General features: G+C 31.1%; 2 protein-coding genes and 1 pseudogene across 2 annotated transcripts; all 3 read right to left on the bottom strand.

Moving 5' to 3' along the window:
• Nucleotides 1-5,524: 5,524 nt before the first annotated feature.
• LOC11426277 (transcription factor HEC2) lies at nucleotides 5,525-6,638 on the bottom strand. Its single transcript, XM_003611682.3, has one exon. It carries the CDS (start codon nucleotides 6,424-6,426, stop codon nucleotides 5,683-5,685), a length of 744 nt encoding a protein of 247 aa, XP_003611730.1. The 5' UTR covers nucleotides 6,427-6,638; the 3' UTR covers nucleotides 5,525-5,682.
• A 7,597-nt stretch (nucleotides 6,639-14,235) lies between these two features.
• Nucleotides 14,236-16,145, bottom strand: LOC11426276 (amino acid permease 3-like; annotated as a pseudogene).
• Nucleotides 16,146-16,554: 409 nt separating this feature from the next.
• LOC11415524 (CD2 antigen cytoplasmic tail-binding protein 2) lies at nucleotides 16,555-18,598 on the bottom strand. The gene is made up of 2 exons (XM_024784174.2): nucleotides 17,985-18,598; nucleotides 16,555-16,604 (listed from the first exon to the last, which is right to left on the bottom strand). Exons 1-2 carry the CDS (start codon nucleotides 18,592-18,594, stop codon nucleotides 16,555-16,557), a joined length of 660 nt encoding a protein of 219 aa, XP_024639942.1. The 5' UTR covers nucleotides 18,595-18,598.
• Between the last annotated feature and the right edge of the window lie 1,636 nt (nucleotides 18,599-20,234).

Genomic DNA, 20,234 nt, shown 5'->3' with positions numbered 1-20,234 from the left:
AAAGTGAAGAGATAGCGTATTAACGCATATGCAAAGTGCAGAGTCCTCTTGGTTGTTTACTTTTTTTTCCTCCCAAAAATATAATAATTAAAAATCTAATCTTATTGGGTATATTGGGACCCTTTTTCACATGGGCCAAATTCGCTAGAACCCTCTTCCTCCATATTCATCTCACCTTGCCTTTTCTTTTAATATTAATATACTAGATTTTGTTTTGAAGCAAATAATATACTAGCATTAAAGTATGAAAAAAATAGTCTTAGATATATTGATCACATAGTGTAAGAAAAAAATGGAACATTTCTAAGGTATGATCCTTGAGACATGAACAACAAAATTATTCGACCTTGCCACGGGAGGCAACCTACTTTTTCTACCCTCAGCCACCGACGCATTTATTTTCTTCCAAAAGACCAGCTTGAAAAGTATGGGAGTGGGTGACTGCAAGATAGATGTGAAACATTAATAGTTTGTAACATATAGTTTTTTTATGAATTAACATTATAGCATATATTTTGAACATCAACACTAATATCTAAGTAGAAATAGATCGGAAAAACTTAAACTTTGCAAGAACTAAGTCCGATTTCGTAAAGAAATTTCAGTTAAAGTCTAACTTAATATATGTCATAAACTTATTATTAGATATACGTTTGATATTTCAAAAGTTTAATATGATTTGTTTTTTTTTTTGAACAAGCCAAAATGGAATTATATACGAAATAGGGCAGTCCCAAACGTACAAGGTGTGCCTTAGAGACTACCTCAGAAACCAAGAGTTACAACGATTACACAAACAAGACACAACTGAAAAACATTAGCCAATACCCAAACAAACAAGAGGGTTTGACCACCACTGCTGAGTTCCAAAAACAAAAGTAGCTTTTTTAGCTTTCAACCAACCTAAAGACAACAACTTAACCTTATAAAGTAAACAAGGGATGGGGGTAACAACATGATTAAACAGACGGTTATTTCGTTCATTCCAAACAACCCAGACACATAGAAGCCATATTAGTTGCATAAAAGAACGTTTAGCAGCACCACCACCTGTCAAATGAGTGAACTGTAAAAAATGATCGAAAATATTATCGGCGTCCACCCCATAGCAACCAATACAATCTCGCACCAAATGCCATAGAGAATCAAAAGTATCACACAATAAAAAAAGATGTTGTGCCGATTCGGGATGACCACAACCAGCAACATACGAGGACATGTCAGGCGACAACACCCGTCTAGAAATCAAATTTGTCCTTGTCGGTAAACAATCACGAATGAGCCTCCATGCGAAAACGGAAACCTTCAAGGAAACCTGTTTGTGCCACACCAAATCCAGAGCATAGTCTACGACCTGAGGTACCTGCGAGATTAACAAACTATATGCACCTCGAACTGTGTATCCACCAGATGGGTCCGGAACAGCTATCTGAAACATTAATATGATTTGTTACATGCTTAAAACTTTATTCCATGTTAAAGTTTTTAAATAAGTAATCAAATATGAGGAGTGCTAGCAACACTCTCTTTTAAGCACTCTATCTAGCACTCACTCTTTTAGTGGGTGAAATCAATGTAAGATCAACACTTTGGAACTGGAACCCATAAAGTGGTGGGACATATATTGATTTTACCCAATAAAGGAGTGAGTGATAGAGAGAGTGCTCAAAAGAGAGTGTTACTAACATTCCTTAATCAAATATATCTTTGAATAGCCTTACGAGGTAATAAGTATATGAACTAAGTTCTATTTAAAAACTCATCTTTTAAAATCCTTCTTTAAAAATCTTGACTTTACGTGACCATTTACATAAAAATACATTTAAATATGTCAAAAATTAATTTTTTTTTAGGAAAATATACTTATAGCATTTTACTCATTTTCAAATAATACATGATGGCACATGAATGAAAATATTGGAGCTAGTTAAAGATGTGATTACCTTTGCTAAAAATGAACGGCCTCATTTGTTTGTTTCTAATTAAACTCAACATAAGAGTCTTCAAAAAATAAATAGTCACAATGTTTACATTCATATACAACCACACCAAATTCCGTTACATCATTGCTTCCTATGTTAAAGCAATCAACAACCTCCTTTAAATCAAACTCGAAGTCCACATTATCAAATTAAAAATCTTGAATCCAATTAATAGTATGTAAAAGACCTAAAACTTCCCCAACTTCCACTGAACACAATGGTGTGATCCACAATGCTTCTAACAAAAAAATCGACCTTCGTCATCTCGAATTCACATTCTAATGCCTACAGGATTCCATTGAGAGGGAAATGATGCATCGTAATCTACTAGTTGCCGGTTTCTTATAATCCAATTGGTATATGTCTGACTTGCACTATTATACCTCAACCTTCCGTCTAAATTTGTGCCTCACACTGTGCTACTGGCACAACATGGCCAACAAATTTGAAATTTGCATGTTGTCAATCATCGATCATATGAAAAGCTCTCCCCAAGATTTGTCCACTCGTTTTCGTAACCTCATGCTCAAATTTTGAGTGGAGGAGCATTATATATAGTTTTTTGCAACCCTCTAGTTATTTTGGTAATCTAGAGTTCCATCTGGATGTAAGTCAAAAAGTTATGATAATCTAGAGTTCCGTCGAGATGTAAGTTAACTAGATGATGAATTATTTCATTAGAGATTGAGATCAATTTCTTCTGAACAATTTTTCGTTAGGAAGAGTTCCTTAACCACTTAAACTCAATTGTTTAGTTAATGAAAGAACATTATACACTAGTACGTACCAAGTATTTAGAATGGTTCATATACCCGTACTTTTTTCTTCCTGTAATTATAAATGTGGAGAAAATATACACTGTTTTTGCTATAGCAATTACGTATAAAATGCACATGATCACTCATCTTAATTTTCTCTGGTAAACTCACTTTAAAATCACAATTTTCTATCCAAATATGACTTATCCTCAATTCACTATGCGTCAAAAGATATATAGACAACATTCGCTGCTATATATGGTCATGTTACTTTGTGGCACAAAATTGTTATGATTAAAAGGGGATGTATTCAAAGTGTGACCAGTTCAGTACCACTCGTGCAAATGCAATGTTTTTTGTTTTGGTTACATAAATGCAATGTTTTATATACGCGATTCATTTTGAATATTTGTTTTTAAGATGCATTAAATAAATAAAAATATTTACGTATTAAAATTTACATATTTTTGCACTGTATTTTATTTTATAGTGATGATGAAAAGTAGATAACAAAATAAACAGAAATGTGTTTGCCTTCCTTTTATTATAATAAAATTCAAAATTGTGTTATGAATGTAAGTTTTCCACATATACATGTCATTACTTGGAGTAAATCACAATACAAAAATCATAAATTTGAGATGAGATTCTCTTGAGAGAATTTCGCCGCGATATTCCAATGAAAATCCTCACAATTCAATGTAAGTTTTCCACTCATTACATAGAGTAAATCACAATACAAAAATCATAAATTTGGGGATGAGATTCTCTCAAGAGAATTTAACCGAGACATTTCAATGAAAATCCTCGCCATCCAATGTAAGTTTTCCACTTATAAATGTCGTTACATAGAGTAGATCACAATACAAAAATCATAAATTTGGGGATGAGATTCTCGAGAGAATTTCACCGGGATATTCCAATGAAAATCGTCGCCTTCAATGTAAGTTTTCCACGTATATTTGTTCAATTTTTTTTTTCCACATATAAATGTCATTACATAGGGCAAATCACAATACAAAAATCATAAATTTAAAGATGAGATTCTCTCAAGAGAATTGCACCTGAACATTCTAATAAAAATCCTCACCATTCAATTTCAATGATATTTTTGATTCAAAAGAGCCTAAAAACAAAACTCATACACTAAGAACTGAAATATGAAAAGTAACAGGTTCAAATCCGTAACATATTAAATATCCATTCATCAACCAACTAAAATCTGAATTGTCCAAAACCCAAATTTACTTAATTTACATAACAATTCTTTTTAAACGATTGTGACCGCATAAGATATAAACTAACGAGTGGATGAGATTTCAGTGCCAAAAACTTCCATTTGGAAGGATATCCGTTTCCTAAATTTGGACAAAGATTGACTTGTCTTTGTTTGGTTGCATTGAGGGTAGAGAGGTTTTGGTATTTTTTAGAATTAGTGATCCCTTGGCTTGTCTTCTAGTTATACTATAATATAATTTGACACATGTATAAACGATCTTAATATCATCCTTTATATACCATTTTAATTTATGTTATTTTATAAAAAAATCACGATAAAAGTGCGAATTAACATATATATATATATATATATATATATATATATAGATTTGCTAGAACACACCTACTATTTTTTATGTGAGAGTGTTTTAGCAAGCCATACCGTAAAGTGTATTTAACTATTTTTTAATTATAACTTGCTAAAACACACCTTCTAAAAAATAAGTGGGTATATCCTAGCAAATGTCTATAGGAGTTGCTAACATACACCCACTTATTTTTTAAAAGGTGTGTTTTAACAACATTCACCTTAAGGTGTATTTAACCACTTTTTAGTTATATTTTTGCTAAAATACACTTTAATAAAAACTAGCGGTGCATCCTAGCAAACCATATATATATATATATATATGCACAAGTCGATCAAAATACGTATGGTTATTTATGTAATTAGCCAACAAATTTATAAAACATGGAAATTAAGGTCTACCACTTCAAATAATTAATGAAGAAAATTTACTCAAAATAATATTGACTTTTCTTTTGGGTGCACATGTTGACCAAAGGCTGATGGACATTTAGGAGACAAAAAACAACATAGGTACTACAAGTCTACTAGATCGGCCAAAGTTTTATACCCCCTCCGTACCATTTGCATCTAATAAAATGATGCTTAAATAAAGAAATGGAGGGAGTATATCATTGAACCTGTACGAGTTTATAATATATCATTAAAAAAAATTATTATTAATTATTCAAACACTTATATGACATTAATTAGATATATGTCCTAAGCTAAAATAAAGGTATATAACTAGAAACATGGGAGAACAAGAACACAAATTCATCCATTATCTTATTCAATCAATCTTTTGGAAAATGAAAAAAAATCCAAACAATAACAATATAGGGAACTTCTACGGTACACTCATAAAATGAGGTGTACCGGTACTCTTCCTTCATAATTTTATAAATAAACTATCTTTTTTTATGTAATAAATAGCTATTTGTCAATATTTATATTTTATAGAACATCATTTTATAAGAAAAAAAAAATCATTTCATTATTTATAAAAATTATTGTATTTTTTTTAAGTTATTATCGTAAACAATAATCAAACGTTCTCAATTCTGAATGATAAAAATTTAAAAAAAGAATAATTTTATTTCGTTGATATTTTTGATGAATAAGATTTTAATAATTCAAAATATCAAGAACCAAATTTAAATTTGAGTAATGATACATACACAACCATAGGTGACAATACACCCTTTAACACCCACGCAAAAATCTAACACATGGTCACATGGACCTCACAGAAGCACACTTTCTCTTTCATCTCCTCTTCTCTCTCACTAATGTATGGGATGTACAAGTGTGTATAGGAATAAAGGATATCTATGTAACATTTTCCTTTAAATTTCTCTCAATCTCTTGTCAAGTGTCAACTAAGCATTTGTTTGGAAGTGGGACCCACCATTTGACAAGGTTGGGAACAACCTCTAATCAAAGAAGAATAACTAAAATTAGCATTAGAAACCACTCCTGGAAACCCAACAACATTCAAAGGTCTATTTGCCCCAACTTGTTCCAACGTTTGAACTTGTTTCTTCAAAAACTTCACATAATGTATTGCTTCATCTAACATAGAAGCAGTGTCCATTTTTGTTCCACCAGGTACTAATCTTTGTAATATCCTTATTCTTTCACTAATTCTTTCTCTTCTATGTCTTGCTGCTACACTTTGTGGATCCTTTGAAATCTTCACATTCTTTCTCTTTGGTGGTTTTATGGTTTCTGGGTCTATGTTAATCGGTTGCATAACCGCCATACGGAATATCATTTCTCTCATTGCTGACATTGAATTCTTCTTCTCCGGATAGGAGAGTGAAGAATTGTTGTTTCTCCCTGATGGGATTTGAGTTTGAACTCTGTTGGGTTGAAGCAACGGTGGTGTCATTGGTTGTTGAAGAGGATAAGACAATGGTGGATTGATCAATGAAGGTGTGAGTGATGAAGTTACATTTGAGTTTCCATAAGGGAAATCATTGTTGGTGAGATTGAGATTGAGAGTGTTGCTATAAAAAGGTTCATATGAATCAGAGAATTTTTCCATTTGCATCATCATTGTCATCATGTCCATGTTGCTTTCAACATTTCCCAAATTTTTCAGTATGTCTTCATCCATGAATGTTTTGAGAGAGAAGACAAGGAGTAATGGAAGGAAGAAAGAAAGTGCAGAAAAATAGAGGCTGCAGGAGTAATGGGGAGGTGTAAAAGTGAAAGTGGCAGAGTATGGGAAGAGGTGGGAGGTGTGAAAGTAGAATTTGCAGTAGAATAAAATAGTGTTGAGATATTGCAGAGTGCAGAAAGTACTTCAGGTTTATATTATCCCTGTAATGTACCAACACCTACTGCAGCATTTCTAGCAGGGTAATGGAAGCCCTTTTTATAGCAACTTTGGAGTGATTCACCAGATCAATTATTCGGTGTATTCACTTTTACTTCAATGTACTGTGAACAATATTGACTTGAAAGTTGAAAGCGATATACACATTGTTAATTAAAGGGCTCAACAAAAAGAAAATTGTTAATATGTCTCTCTCAAAAAAAAAATCGTCGCCATTTAACACAAACTAAGAAACCATTTAGGGTTGACTTATGATCTTGGAGTATGTTTCTCTCAAAGTCTCAGAATCGATTCCTTCAAGCCAATTTTAGTGGACAAGTCTATCCAAAGCTTTGCTCTTTAAATGGTCCCCTGCAAGTGGACGGTGAGATGAGTCCCCTCAAATTAGTCCGTTCTCGGATCAAATATTGAGTTTTTTTTTAAAAAAAAAACAAACTAATATTTTTTTTAGTAAACACAAACTAAGAAATTATAAATTAAGAAAAGAGAATAACAATATACCAAATTAACTTTATTACTGTTAGTTGATTCTTATTATTAACAATGAGAATAGTTGAAAAATAATAGCTTGAGATTGATGCACATGATATTAGTAGATGATATATTTAAGGGTTAAATATATTTTTGGTCCCTATAAATATACCAACTTTTCTTTTTAGTGCCTCTAAAATTTTCCTTCAACTTTCAGTCCTTATAAAATTTTCAATCACTACTTTTGGTCCCTATTTTTAAGTTAATTTTTGTATTTTTTAATGAAATTGTGCATAAATGTGTAGAATATTGTAAAAAATATTCCCCCAAATAATTAGATTTTTTTTAACAAAACATAAATTAATTATGAATTTTTAACCGTCAAACATATAAAAATTCATATTAAATTCATGATTTGTTAAAAAATTCTTATTTTTTTTTTTGGAGAGATTATTATAATATTATGAATTTTTCTGCAAAATTTTATTCAAAAATATGTATTCTACATGAGTTTACTTTAAAATAGATACCAAAAGGGAAGATGAGAAATTTTTCAGGGACTAAAAGTTGAAGAAACATTTTAGGGGGACTAAAACGAAAAGTTGGTATATTTATAGAGACCAAAAACATATTTAACCCTATATTAAAAAAAGAAATAATTAATGTTACAATGAAAATTGAAAAATAACAATTATTTTGGGGCATTCTTTTTTTGTAAAAATGATAATTATTATGGAAAAATGGGAGTATCACATTGAAAATTGAAAGTGATACTCGTTTTAGAATTTTTATGTAAAACAAATAGAGTATATAATTCATGAACGGTGAATAGCTAGTATGATATTGTTTGGTCATCAGGAAAGTCCAGCGTCGGAGCCAGGAATATTGTAAAGTCCGGGCAAAAAAAATTTTGCAACACATTTATAGGGCGTATATAAGAAATTGCAAGCAAATAATAAAAAATGTAAAGAAATTGCCCAATTTATAGGGGTTTGTATAAGAAATTCATAGGGATTTACACAAGAAATTGCAAAAAATTTGGCCCGGAGCCCGGGCGAGTGCCCGGGGTCGCCGGGCCTTAGAACCGCCCCTGGGATAGTCTGACATAGCATCACATAGGCCTAACAGGAATTATATGTAAAGAGAATTTGAAATTACATCTTCAACAAAAACCTTTTTGGCACACATACGAGTCATCTAAATTATATGCTGCTCAACATTCACTTTTTCATCAAATGTGAGACTTTTAACTCACATTTGTCGCCAAATATCTCTCACTCAAGTGTGAATTTATCTATTCTTTTAAGTATCTTTCCCCTCAAACAGAAGCTTTTTCATCCACATACACTTGCACCGCTATAAACACTTATCATATCAACGGAACATTATTTCAAAAAATAAAAATAAAAAAGGAATTCAACCGAACATCATACGCCGTCAATTAGACCTTCGACAGACAAGAAGTCAGTCCCTTTAGTAGCCATACTCTAATACCACTGCTAGATATTTTTTTTTGATGGAGGGAGAAATCATTTATATTAGACTAAAAGAAATCAGACATATTCACCTAATACCTTAAGACATTTAGACATATGGTATGAGTTATCTCATTTATATAATATTGTTCAACATTCACATTTTTATAACTCATAGTTGCCACCGATATTTGATATATATGTCTATTTTACTTTTAAGTATTATAAGTAGTCTCGAATTTGAATTTAACTATAAAAAATACATCAATGTTGCAACTCAAGTGGAAATAATTTGCTATTTGGGGCACTAACTTAAGGAATTAGTCTTTTGCACAAAATATATGTAATGTAATGTATGAAAATGTAAAAATATCTATACAATGAAGTATAATTACGATGGAGATGTGTTTTTATTATTATCAGCATTTGGAGACCGCCCATGATGTGTGGGGTTATTCCTAATAGCAAGGGTTTCTTGTGAAACCGTTGATTAGCAAGGTCAAAGGTGAAAGCATTTAAGATCAACGGTTGAGAACAAGAAGGGACCACATGAGATAGAGGTAAGGATTTGGATTGTAAAGATCGATAACGGTTGAATGCTGGTGCATGAACCGAATGCATGTTTTATGCAATCTATCTATCAATCCTTTTTACTCAAACTTTGTTTGCTTTTGCCATGAATGTTTTTTATTTTTTGACGTGAATGTTATTTTACCACTTTATTATAAGATGATAATGAATAATAAAGACAAAAGTAGTTAGGTCCACATTCACATGACAGTTGTCAGAAGGTGACTGGCAGATAAATTCATTGCAAACTATTGGTTATTTCCGTCACCGGCGAAAGGTGCAGCAATCAGGCAGATATGAATAGAGATAAGAGTGTCCATTGTCAAGTGGTCCCAACTTTATGTATAATAGTCCAAAATGAGAGGGTAGTTTAGTTTCTACGTGAATAAGATTAGATCCTATTCCTATCGTATCACTACATTTGGAACACATTTCGAGGTGGATTGGAAACTATTCTCTCCCAAATGATTGTTTGAGATGAGGAATTAGTCTTCTATGGTTATGTAGTTGCACCGAGTACAATATTAAAAATTAAGGTTTAGTCAGTTGAAGTTATGTCTTGTATTTTTGTGATTTATGCCTCAAGCAATTTGGGCCATAAGTCAGATTTGAGCGTTCTAAATGTTTCTAGAAGTCCTTTGAAGTGGCGTTCTTAAGAGGGCGCATCTAAGGCCGTTTTGTCCCTTCTGGAGGGTGTTGTGCCCTTGATTGTATATTGGCGGTCCACAACCTCGAAACACGAGTCTTGGCACAAGACGAAGTGATTAATTATGAAATTGATGATCCACAACCTTCCAAGTACCGGTATTAGGACAAGACAAAATGATTAATTATGAAATTTATGACACAGATTACAAGACCATATGTATAGTGTTTAAGTCCATATATATACTTAGCTTTAGCTTTGAACTATATTCAATTATTGTATTTGTCATTGAACATTGATCTATGAGAGCTTATTAAAATAATTCGTCGATAGGTAGAGTACTTACATCTTTAGTATTGTTCATGTTAAATTTGTCTAATCAACACATTTTCAATATAACTTTGTTAAATGAAACATTTGTCTGCCACTCTTATCTCTTGCAAGTGTCCATCCCAAAAAACTCCTTACACCTAAGATATTCTTGCCAAACAATTTTTTCGACACAATTTTTGGTTCATATACGTCTTGAAATGATTAACGACAATCAACCTATCTCCGAGACACATTAACCAAAAAAAAAAAACAACGTCATTACAACTTCTAGCATAAGCACAATAGTCATTCTCCCATTTTTTGTATCCAATACAAAACTAGATGAACCATGTTGTTTGTTTGGACAATCCGTCTTCAATTACCCGGTCTTTTTGCAACTAAAGCATTTTGTTGTTTTTCAGTTCTTGGATTTAGAACTCTTTTTTCTATAATTTGTTTTATCTTTGTTTCTTCCATGATCTTGACCTTTTCCTACAAACAAAAAATTTCTTTGAGATCGTTAATCAACATTAAGGTCTCATTTGATAATGAGAACTAAGTGTAGTAGTAATAGAATTCATGATGACAAAGTCTTTCCGTAGATAAGAGTGGTCACCGATATGATTTTGAATTGAGATGTGGTGTATTAATCATTAGTATGTTGTTGCTTCCGGTTCTCCTCCAAACTTTCGATTATCAATGATTTTTAAAGAAATGTTTATAAAATTATACATATGAATGATAATTAACCATTTAGTTTAATTTTAAATTTTTTATTAATTGCTTAAAGTATTGTTTATTCATCAAAAATCTTAAATTATCTTTTAAGATAAGATTAAATTGGTTCATTCTCCCCAAAAATAAAGAAATTGGTTCATTAAAAAAGTTAAGACATTTTTTAAGATAATTTCGAATGCACCAGGATTGTGTTTAGATGGGCAATTGAATTTGAAAATGTCTCGGAATTTAAAATTCTAGACAATTCAAATGCTTCAACTTAATTTTTTCATTTTAAATCGTGTTTTTAAGAAGACAAAATTTCAATCTTTTTTAAGAAGACAAAATGTCTCGGAATTTCAACCGTGATTAAAAAGACAAAAATCCATTCTTATATTTTGTTTTGTATTTTATTTTATAACATTTAAATGTTTTGAGATTAAATTATATATAAATATATAAAGAAAAATAATTTAAATTGAGAATTTTAAAAGATTTAGGTAAAATTTAAAATTTAAAATAATTGAAGGACCAATATAAAAAATAGGGCCCAATTAGCAGTTTTATGAAAATTTATAGTGACTATTATGCAAAAATTGAAAAATATAGAAACCAATTGCAAAATTTGAAAAATAAATAAAGAATAATGTTCATGTAAATCTTACAATATATAGAAATCAATTTGCATATTTTAAAAGGATTATAAGAACTTTTTAAGAAAAAGGATTATAATAAGAACTCTTTTTAAAAAAAAGGATTATAACAACTGCTTGATATTAATATTGTATATGGTAAGATTTTTTTTTTAAAAAAAAATCTCAATATTTCTGTGATACTTAAAATTCTTTAAATTTATCCTAAAAAAATAAAATTTACAGTCTTTTTATTTACCTTCTAACAATTTTTTTGGTTAAGGTAACTTAGTGACTAGAAATAATTCATCTTTTATGATAAATAAGTTGGGTTTCGAAGATTTAAACTATAACCTACATATATAATACAATATCCTTATCAATTAAGTAAAATTTACATAAACATTCACCCTCTAACATTACATCACCTCAAACATTTATCTCATGCAAATACATTCGTGTAGAATAGCATCTTAACTGGGAGTGGACCTTGCACTGACTTGAGCAGTGATATGTTCGCTGTATCATTCCAAATTGCTGAGTAAATTCAAGTTTGCCTTCTTTTCTTCTTCTTCTTTCCTTCCAGCTTCCATGAATTTGTCAACTTAATAAATTCTTTATTGGAAATATTGACTTCTGAACATTAAACATAACATGTCGGTAGTAATATATAGTCAATGATAAACCATGCAATACGTACACCCCAACGATTGTATTTGTCCATATACAATCTGACTCTTTTATTATCGAACATATATATATATATACCGTCTGAAACGCATCATGCTTCTCCCTGAATCTGCTATGTAACTCATGTGTGTTTGTTTATAAATACATAATATATTGATATAAAATGTATAATATGTTGTGGCAAATATGAGGTGAGTTAAAGAAACTCCCGCGGAATACCCTCGCGGTTGTATTCCGCATGTAACATGAAAAAGTGGGTATTTTGCAAACATTGCCCAACATATAGTTCTGTGCATTCAGAAAGTAACATGTATGTTCAGTTTAAAATGACTTATTTGATCATTTAAAAGGGGTTAGTGACACAACTTCTTCTTGTTTTTTTTTTTTTTTTTGAAAGGAGTGACACAACTTCTTGTCCATCTGCATTCTTTTCTTGTATAAATTTCTATTGGTAATATGTAAACTATACAATGAATTACTTTAAATAAAAAATTAATATATCTCATTTTGGAAGGACTTATTTGATTAATATATTTTATTTTGATTTCTTAAAGAAAAACTTAATAAAAACAGAGAATAAGAACATTGTAGAAAAAGGAAAACCGTAGAAAACGATACGATACATCATGTATCCTTTTTTTTAGCATCGCTATTTAAAAAGGATTGTTAATAGTTTAAATGATCCTTAAAAAAAGATTGTTGATAGTTTAAATGATATTTTTTTCACAATAATTAGCGTTCAAACGGACACCCCATCTCAAGTTTTATATGTCCGTGAGTAATGAGTGTAAATTATGAGCAATTTTTTTATAATATTTTAATTTGATTAAAATTAAAGTTATACATGTTTGTAACTTTCTAATTGTAACAAGCTATGAATTTATTATTTCCAAAATAAAGAAAATATAATATAAATTCTTATATTTTTTTATAACAGCATCAATATAACATTCTAATTATATGCAAATTTGTTTAAAGGTGTAATTAGAAAAATGAAAAATTCAGCCAAAAATCCCTTATTCACTTTATATATATTTTTGAAAGGTATTCCATTTTTATATTGTTATAGATGATTTTTGTTAATTATTTGAAGGGATTTACTAACGTAGACCCACTCGTTTTTTCAAAGGAGTATTTTAGCAAGTTGTAACTATAAAGTGGTTAAATATATACCTTGATAAAAAACTTAGATAGTTTTTTTAAGGTCAAATGCATCTAAAGGTCCTTTAAGTTTTTCATTTTTCCCAAAGTCGTCCTTTAAGTTTCAAAAGTCTCAAACAAGTCCTTTTAGTTTTTGAATCGTTTCAAACAAGTCCTATTGTAGATAGCATAGTTGGTAATTGCTTCCTTGAACTCATTTTTGGTACCAAATCTGCCTTCTAACACCCACTTAAAATTAGTCATCTTTTTAGGCATGACAAATGGTGAATAATGCTCTTTGTTGCTATCATCTAAAAGGACTTGTTTGAAACGATTCAAAAACTAAAAGGACTTGTTTGGGACTTTTGAAACTTAAAGGACTTGTTTGAGACTTTTGAAACTTAAATGACGACTTTCGGAAAAATGAAAAACTTAAAGGACCTTTGGATGCATTTGACCTTTTTTAAATTTTGTTTTAGACTTAAAAAAAAAATACAAATGTGTGGTTTCCTCAATAAAGAAAATGCGTGCTTTCCTCCCTGAAAAGGTTAAAATTAAAATAAAAAATACACTACTTTTATCTAATTCAAGGAGATATTAAAATTAAAACATGTCAGTTTTAATTAGATAAAAATTATTTAATTATTTTTTTACTTCACTAGTTATATAATTGAGTTATCCGCCTTACTTTCTTTGAGAATGTGTATGAGATTGAAGTACTCTAGATTTCAATGGTCACAATGCATAAAGAGGAGTACTGCATGTAAGTATAGTAAATTGGTATATCCATAAAAAGAGAGAAAGATAATGGATCATAATAATTCAACTTGTTAATTTACAACATAATTGTACATACAAACCAAAACCATTGTAATAATATTCATGTAGTTGCCAATACATGAGTTTCGTACATTACATTGCCAATAAAAGAAGCTTAATAATTTGATTGGAATGGTTTGTATTTCTTCAGATCAACCAAGACTCCAGCAATTGATCCAACAACAGCAGCAAGTCATACTACAAGGCAAGCAAAGCTGAATATTTGTAGGCAAATCCATTTATTGCTCCATTTTGGGATTTTCTTCTGTGAGATATACATCTCCACAGGAAAATAAATTGTCAAGAGGCCAAAATCCCAATGCACCTATCACTCCAACGATGTCATTGAAGAAAGGAAGCAACATCGATAGTTAAGGTAACAAACACTGTCCTCCAAAGCAATCTGAATAAGTTCAACTTGTAAGGTGGAAGGCAAGGAAGTTGAATTTTGTATTCTTTGTCAATGTTGGGCCATCTTTGTGTTGCACTTTTCTCTACAAAGACAAAGATTGGTTGAGAAAATACTTGGTATTCTTAATAGCTGCATTTGCTATGTCTATTAGCCAATATGGATTGTAGAATCCAAAACCAGTTAGAAGATTTCCAGGTGCAGCATCTCCAAATGCTGCATATCCCATGCAGCCACAAAGCATGTAAAATATTTTGGTCACTGCAATACTTATCTTTTCTTCATTGATTTTACCTCAGATGGTGGGGATTTCAACGTGTCCTAAAATATTAAGAATATTAAATTGATATAAGTCCCCACACAAATGTTCTAAATAAATATTGGTTCAAAGTTTAACTAGTTGAACCGTCTTGACTATTGAATGGAGATTAGATGATTCATATTGTAACCTCAGAACTTAGTTCAAGTTTGTTTAGTAAATATAAACTCGAAATATGAATCATTTGATCTTCATCCAACATCTAACACCTAATAGCAATTCAATTGTCGAAAGTTATACCTGAATTTCAAGGAGAACCACGGCATATGAATATGCAAAGGCTATGTTACCAAGAGCTTGAGAAATCCTCCATATCTTTTGAGTATCTGAAACTGCTCCAATGCCAATTCCTGCTAGGGCTACCCAAGATAGTACCATTTTCTTTTCATAAATCAACCATATTATTATCAGTCTCTATTAGTAGATGAAAAATCCAAAGACAAAAATTATAACTAAAGGGTCCAAAAATATAACCTGCAACTTTGGCAATTCCAAGAGCTAGACCAATTAAGGAATATGTGAAAGACATGAATGCAGCAACTGATGAGAGCCACCATATTTGATCAAAATCTGGAATTTGTGAAAGGAAAATTTGTATCACACCAAACATGATCATGTATAGGTTGCTTGACATGTGACATGGGCTTTTGTCCCCATGTTGATGGAAACAATTTGATTTTTTGATAGCCCTGTTAACCAAACAACCAATGAAACTGAAGTTAAACCAATTTCCTATCATACCACATATTAATTTGAGATTGTATGTAATATTATTGTTTTTCTTGTGAACAAACCAAAATATATAATGATATAAATAAACGCACAAGATGTAACACTATTATTAGAATGTGTACTTCCCTAAAAAGACCTAAACATGTTTATGTTGTTAAAAATTACTTGTATAAAGTATAAAAAAATGTGAACTCACGTCATGCTAATAGAAGCCGCAATTGTGTATCCTATCACAATTCCAAATAGATTGAGGTACTGAAATATTCCACAAAACGTAACCTTTGCTCCACCTGCAAAATACATTTCAGTCCACGTTATCCCGCGCGCATGTATTGATATAAGGGCATATTTTTACATGTTCTTTTAGAATAAGAATTCAATGCATTTCATTCAAAAGTAAGATAAAATAAAATAAAATCAAAGAGAATGAGTTTTAATTACCAAGAATGGAGCGAACAGCGTCCATGTAAGTATATTTTCTCTTGCCGGAATCAGGGTCACCGGTGCGATAACAATAAGTATAGGCTGTAACCAAAGAGAATAAAATCATGACAGCAGGACCAGCAACCCAACCTAGCTGAGCTATGGCCCAAGCTAAAGACAACACCCCTGATCCTATCACAGCTGTTATTATGTGTGAAATTGCAGTCAAAACACTTCCATGCATATCATTTCAATTAATCAAGCCAGTTATAAAAATACATTGATTATATCATATTTAGTAACATATCTAAAAGAACTATGATGTAGTGACCAATTTATTTAGAGACAAGAATGTTAAATCGATCGCTTACATTATCAACCGATGCTTTAGTAACACTGTTACGATTTTATAGGCTAGAGTTAGCGACTGATTTAGAAACTCGTACGCTAAGTCGGTTGTTGTTAGCAACTGATTTTTTTCGATTTTTTTTGTACGAATCAAGTGAAGAGGTAACGTTGGATATATATATATTGGACATCTCTTCAAGAATCTAGCTTAGTATTGTACCGGTTCGCTTGAGACGGCCATCATCATCACTATCTGATTGTGAAATTATCTCCCATTCGATGTCGAAAATTTGATGGTGGCTAGGCCTAGTTGTTCCGGTCATCTTAGTTTGTTGGTGGAAAATCACTTTGTCTTTGATGTCGTAGGTTTGAGGTCGATAGTGTTAAAAAAACGAGCAAATATAAGTCTGAGTGCTATGTTGTTTGTATAGGTGGGTATTTATAACTAAGAGAACTGGGTTTTTTTAACCGTAACAAACAAATACAGGTAATATTGGCTGTTTCATATGGCTGTTTCCTCCTTTGCGGGTTAAGTAAACATTGTGCTAACCTTGCTTAATATATTGGCTGTTTCAAAAAAAAAAAATACAGGTAAATATTTATAACTAAGAGAACCATGCAATTATATATATATATAAGTTTGTTAAGATATTTTCCCTAAAAAAAAAAAAAGTTTGTACGATATTTATTATTGATTGGGCTTTTAAAATTCCTATTATTGTGGCTTTCTAAAATTAAAATGATTAATTAGATAACAATGATTATCAAATCAAAATATATAACGAATCAAAAACTAATCAGGAAAGAGAAAGAACAAACTATTCATGTAAAACCAATTTGATTTCTTGACCAAAAAACCAATTATTTTTAGAAGTAAAACCAATTTGATTAACTAGGTATAAAAAGTCCTCGTAAACTAAGCTTAGTTGGTAAGGACAAATACATAATATAATAATCTCCTTCCTTCAAGAAAAAAAATATATTAATCTCCAAACTAATTATAAAATTCACGTATTTTTTTCCGCTTGGTATTTCTCTATCACCCCACCATTCAGTTTTACCCTATCATGACTTGTAAAATCTCAAGCATTTCCTACCACTTCATAATCGGTAAAAAGTAATTCTATATCCTTGAGCATTGTGCAAATTGTGGATAATAAAATTCTTTGCACAAATGAGGTTGGAACAAAGAAATCATTCTTGAGAATGATTTGGACAGAGAGAATGTTCTGGAAAACGTTCTCAGTGAACAATTTTCACACTTCCTCTCCAAGCATCAAATGAAGCGTATTTTTCAGTTTAAAAAAAGTTCTAACAGCTCTTTTATGACTTAGACCTTAAATACTCTTTACCTTAAATACTCTTTTTTAGGAGTGCTTGGATATATTGTTGTATCCTATTAGGTGACTTTTAAAAACTCAGTTAGCTGGTCAAATACAATCTTAGTCTCACCAGACATTTTTGTTTTTCTATCACCGTTGCCTTTTAACCTATGAAGCACAGACACTTCTCGGATTAGGTGTGTCCCGTGCCGTGTCCGACACCGACACTTGTAATTACACTGAATTATGTGATTTTTTCAAATTATTAGATGTGTCGGCGTGTCAGTGTGCGTATCGTGTCCGGTGTCCGCATCCGTGTTTCATAGCTTTTAATCTTCTCAAACCTTGCAAGACTGTTTCCTCTGGTTCAAGAACATTGGCAATGCGCCTCTTCATGATTGCCACATCTTTAGAAGAAAGCTCTTGGACCTCCTCTTCATCATTTGTTGCCGCGGAGCTTAATCTAGCATATCTAGGATCAACCTCAACATTATCAAGCCATGCATCCTTAATCTCATTATCTCTGACATATTCAACAAAGTTTTCGGATGCATCAAAATAACCTTCTTCCCTTTCTTTGTCTAGGTTGAAAGGCTCAATCTGAATTCCGTCTTCAACAAAATTCTCATTTTCCTTGTATATAACTTCAGCAACCTTCGAAATACCTCCATTTTCGTCACTAAAAAGCTCAGCAGTAATTTGATTCCTCCGTTTTACCTGCTCTTTGGCAGCAACAGCCGGATTCGACAAATCATTCACATCCTCCTCAGCAAATACTTTCTCCACTATTACATCAACTGGTTTCCCTTTCTTCCCCTTGGGAAACCTAACCCTCTTAGCTGGTGGATTTTTGGTGGAATCGTCATTGTCTTCGGGAAGAGGGCGTTTACCGCGACTGCGAGATGAACCTTCACCTGACATTGAAGCTTCCAGCGGTTCAACACTTATTTTCTTGAGCCCTTTGAAGAGTAATATAATAATATGAGAAAAGAAACAAATTAGGTTTAACTTTGGAGAGAGTTATATTAGGTTTAGGTTTGGAGAGAAAAGAAACAAATTAGGTTTAGCTTTGTCGTAGGTTTGAGATCGATAGATAGTATTAAAGCCGAGCAAAAATATGTGTGAGTGCTTTGTTGTTTGAGATGGGTATTTTTTATTTATTTATTGTCAGAGATAGACGGGTATTTATAACTAGGGTCATGTTAACCGGTGCGGGGCACTAGTTATGAAAACTATAAAGGAAAAATTTTAAATTAAAAAAGACACTTTATTAACTTTTAGGGATTGACAATACAACACAATTTCTAATTCATACTATATTTACTTCTTAATTAGTGTCCGGGGCACTGGTTAATATTATCCTTATATCTAAGAGAATTGGGGTTTATAAAGCGTAACAAATTATATGATTAGTTCCTTAAAAAAAATTATATGATTAGTTTTTTTGGATATATTAAAGTTTGTTACGATATTTATCATTGATTGGGCTTTTTAAATTCCTATTATTGTGGCTTTCTACAAAACGATTATATTAGATAACAATGTTATCAAATCAAAATATATAAACGAATCAAAAACTAATCACGAAAGAGAAAGAACAAACTATTCAACTAAAACCAATTTGATTTCCAGACAAAAAAAAAATACTTATTTTTCATTTAGAAGTAAAACTAATTTGATTAAGAGTTTTTCTATTCACACCTTATATATTTTTGGTTACACCCTATTTTTTTAAAAACAATTTGATAATACCAAAATTGTTCTTTTATATAAATTTTCTTAAAATCTTGATTTCATCCATTGTCACTCTAAAATTTCATTCTCTTTCACCCACCAACGATCAAACAATCCTGATGTTCAATTAATCTCTATGGAAGATTAAAGAGTGAATCAAAACATCTTTCATTCATACCCGATTGCATATAAATAAGTGAATTTTTTCTTCTTTTTCAATAACGCTGGTTTCAATTTTCTTCTTCTTGTTCAACTGCACTGTACGACAGTTTCAGTTTTACATTGTTGAGGTTAACTTAAATTCAGTTTAAGTAGGTTCATGTAAACTTAGTTTACATAATCTACTTAAACTTAGTTTACATAACCTATTTAAACTGAGTTTAAGTATGTACACTTAAACTCGGTTTACATGACCTACTTAAACTAAGTTTACATGTACATACTTAAACTGATATTACGTATAATCATTTAACAATGTTGAACTTTTAGATGTACACTTAAACTCAGTTTACATGACCTACTTAAACCGAGTTTACATGACCTACTTAAACTGAGTTTAAGTATGTATACTTAAACTCAGTTTACATGAGCTACTTAAACTAAGTTTACGTGATCTACTTAAACTGAGTTTAAGTATGTACACTTAAACTTAGTTTACATGACCTACTTAAACTAAGTTTACATGTACATACTTAAACTGAGATTACGTAGAATCATCGAACAATGTTGAACTTTTAAATGTACACTTAAATTCGGTTTACATGACCTACTTAAACTAAGTTTAAGTATGTACACTTAAACTCAGTTTACATGACCTACTGAAACTA

Source organism: Medicago truncatula, chromosome 5 (assembly GCF_003473485.1).
Source record: "Medicago truncatula cultivar Jemalong A17 chromosome 5, MtrunA17r5.0-ANR, whole genome shotgun sequence".
NCBI lineage: Eukaryota > Viridiplantae > Streptophyta > Magnoliopsida > Fabales > Fabaceae > Medicago > Medicago truncatula.
The sequence above is the reverse complement of the archived record's forward strand: the minus strand, read 5'-3'. Positions and strand labels throughout refer to the sequence as shown.

What these genes read in the sequence shown, in the direction of transcription:
- LOC11426277 (XM_003611682.3), bottom strand. Translation starts at nt 6,426, where the DNA reads ATGGATGAAGACATACTGAAAAATTTGGGAAATGTTGAAAGCAACATG.
- LOC11415524 (XM_024784174.2), bottom strand. Translation starts at nt 18,594, where the DNA reads ATGTCAGGTGAAGGTTCATCTCGCAGTCGCGGTAAACGCCCTCTTCCC. An exon ending in AAAAGCTATGAAACACGGAT is followed by an intron (nt 16,605 to 17,984) that starts GCGGACACCGGA and finishes TTTCACAATCAG; the next exon opens with ATAGTGATGATGATGGCCGT.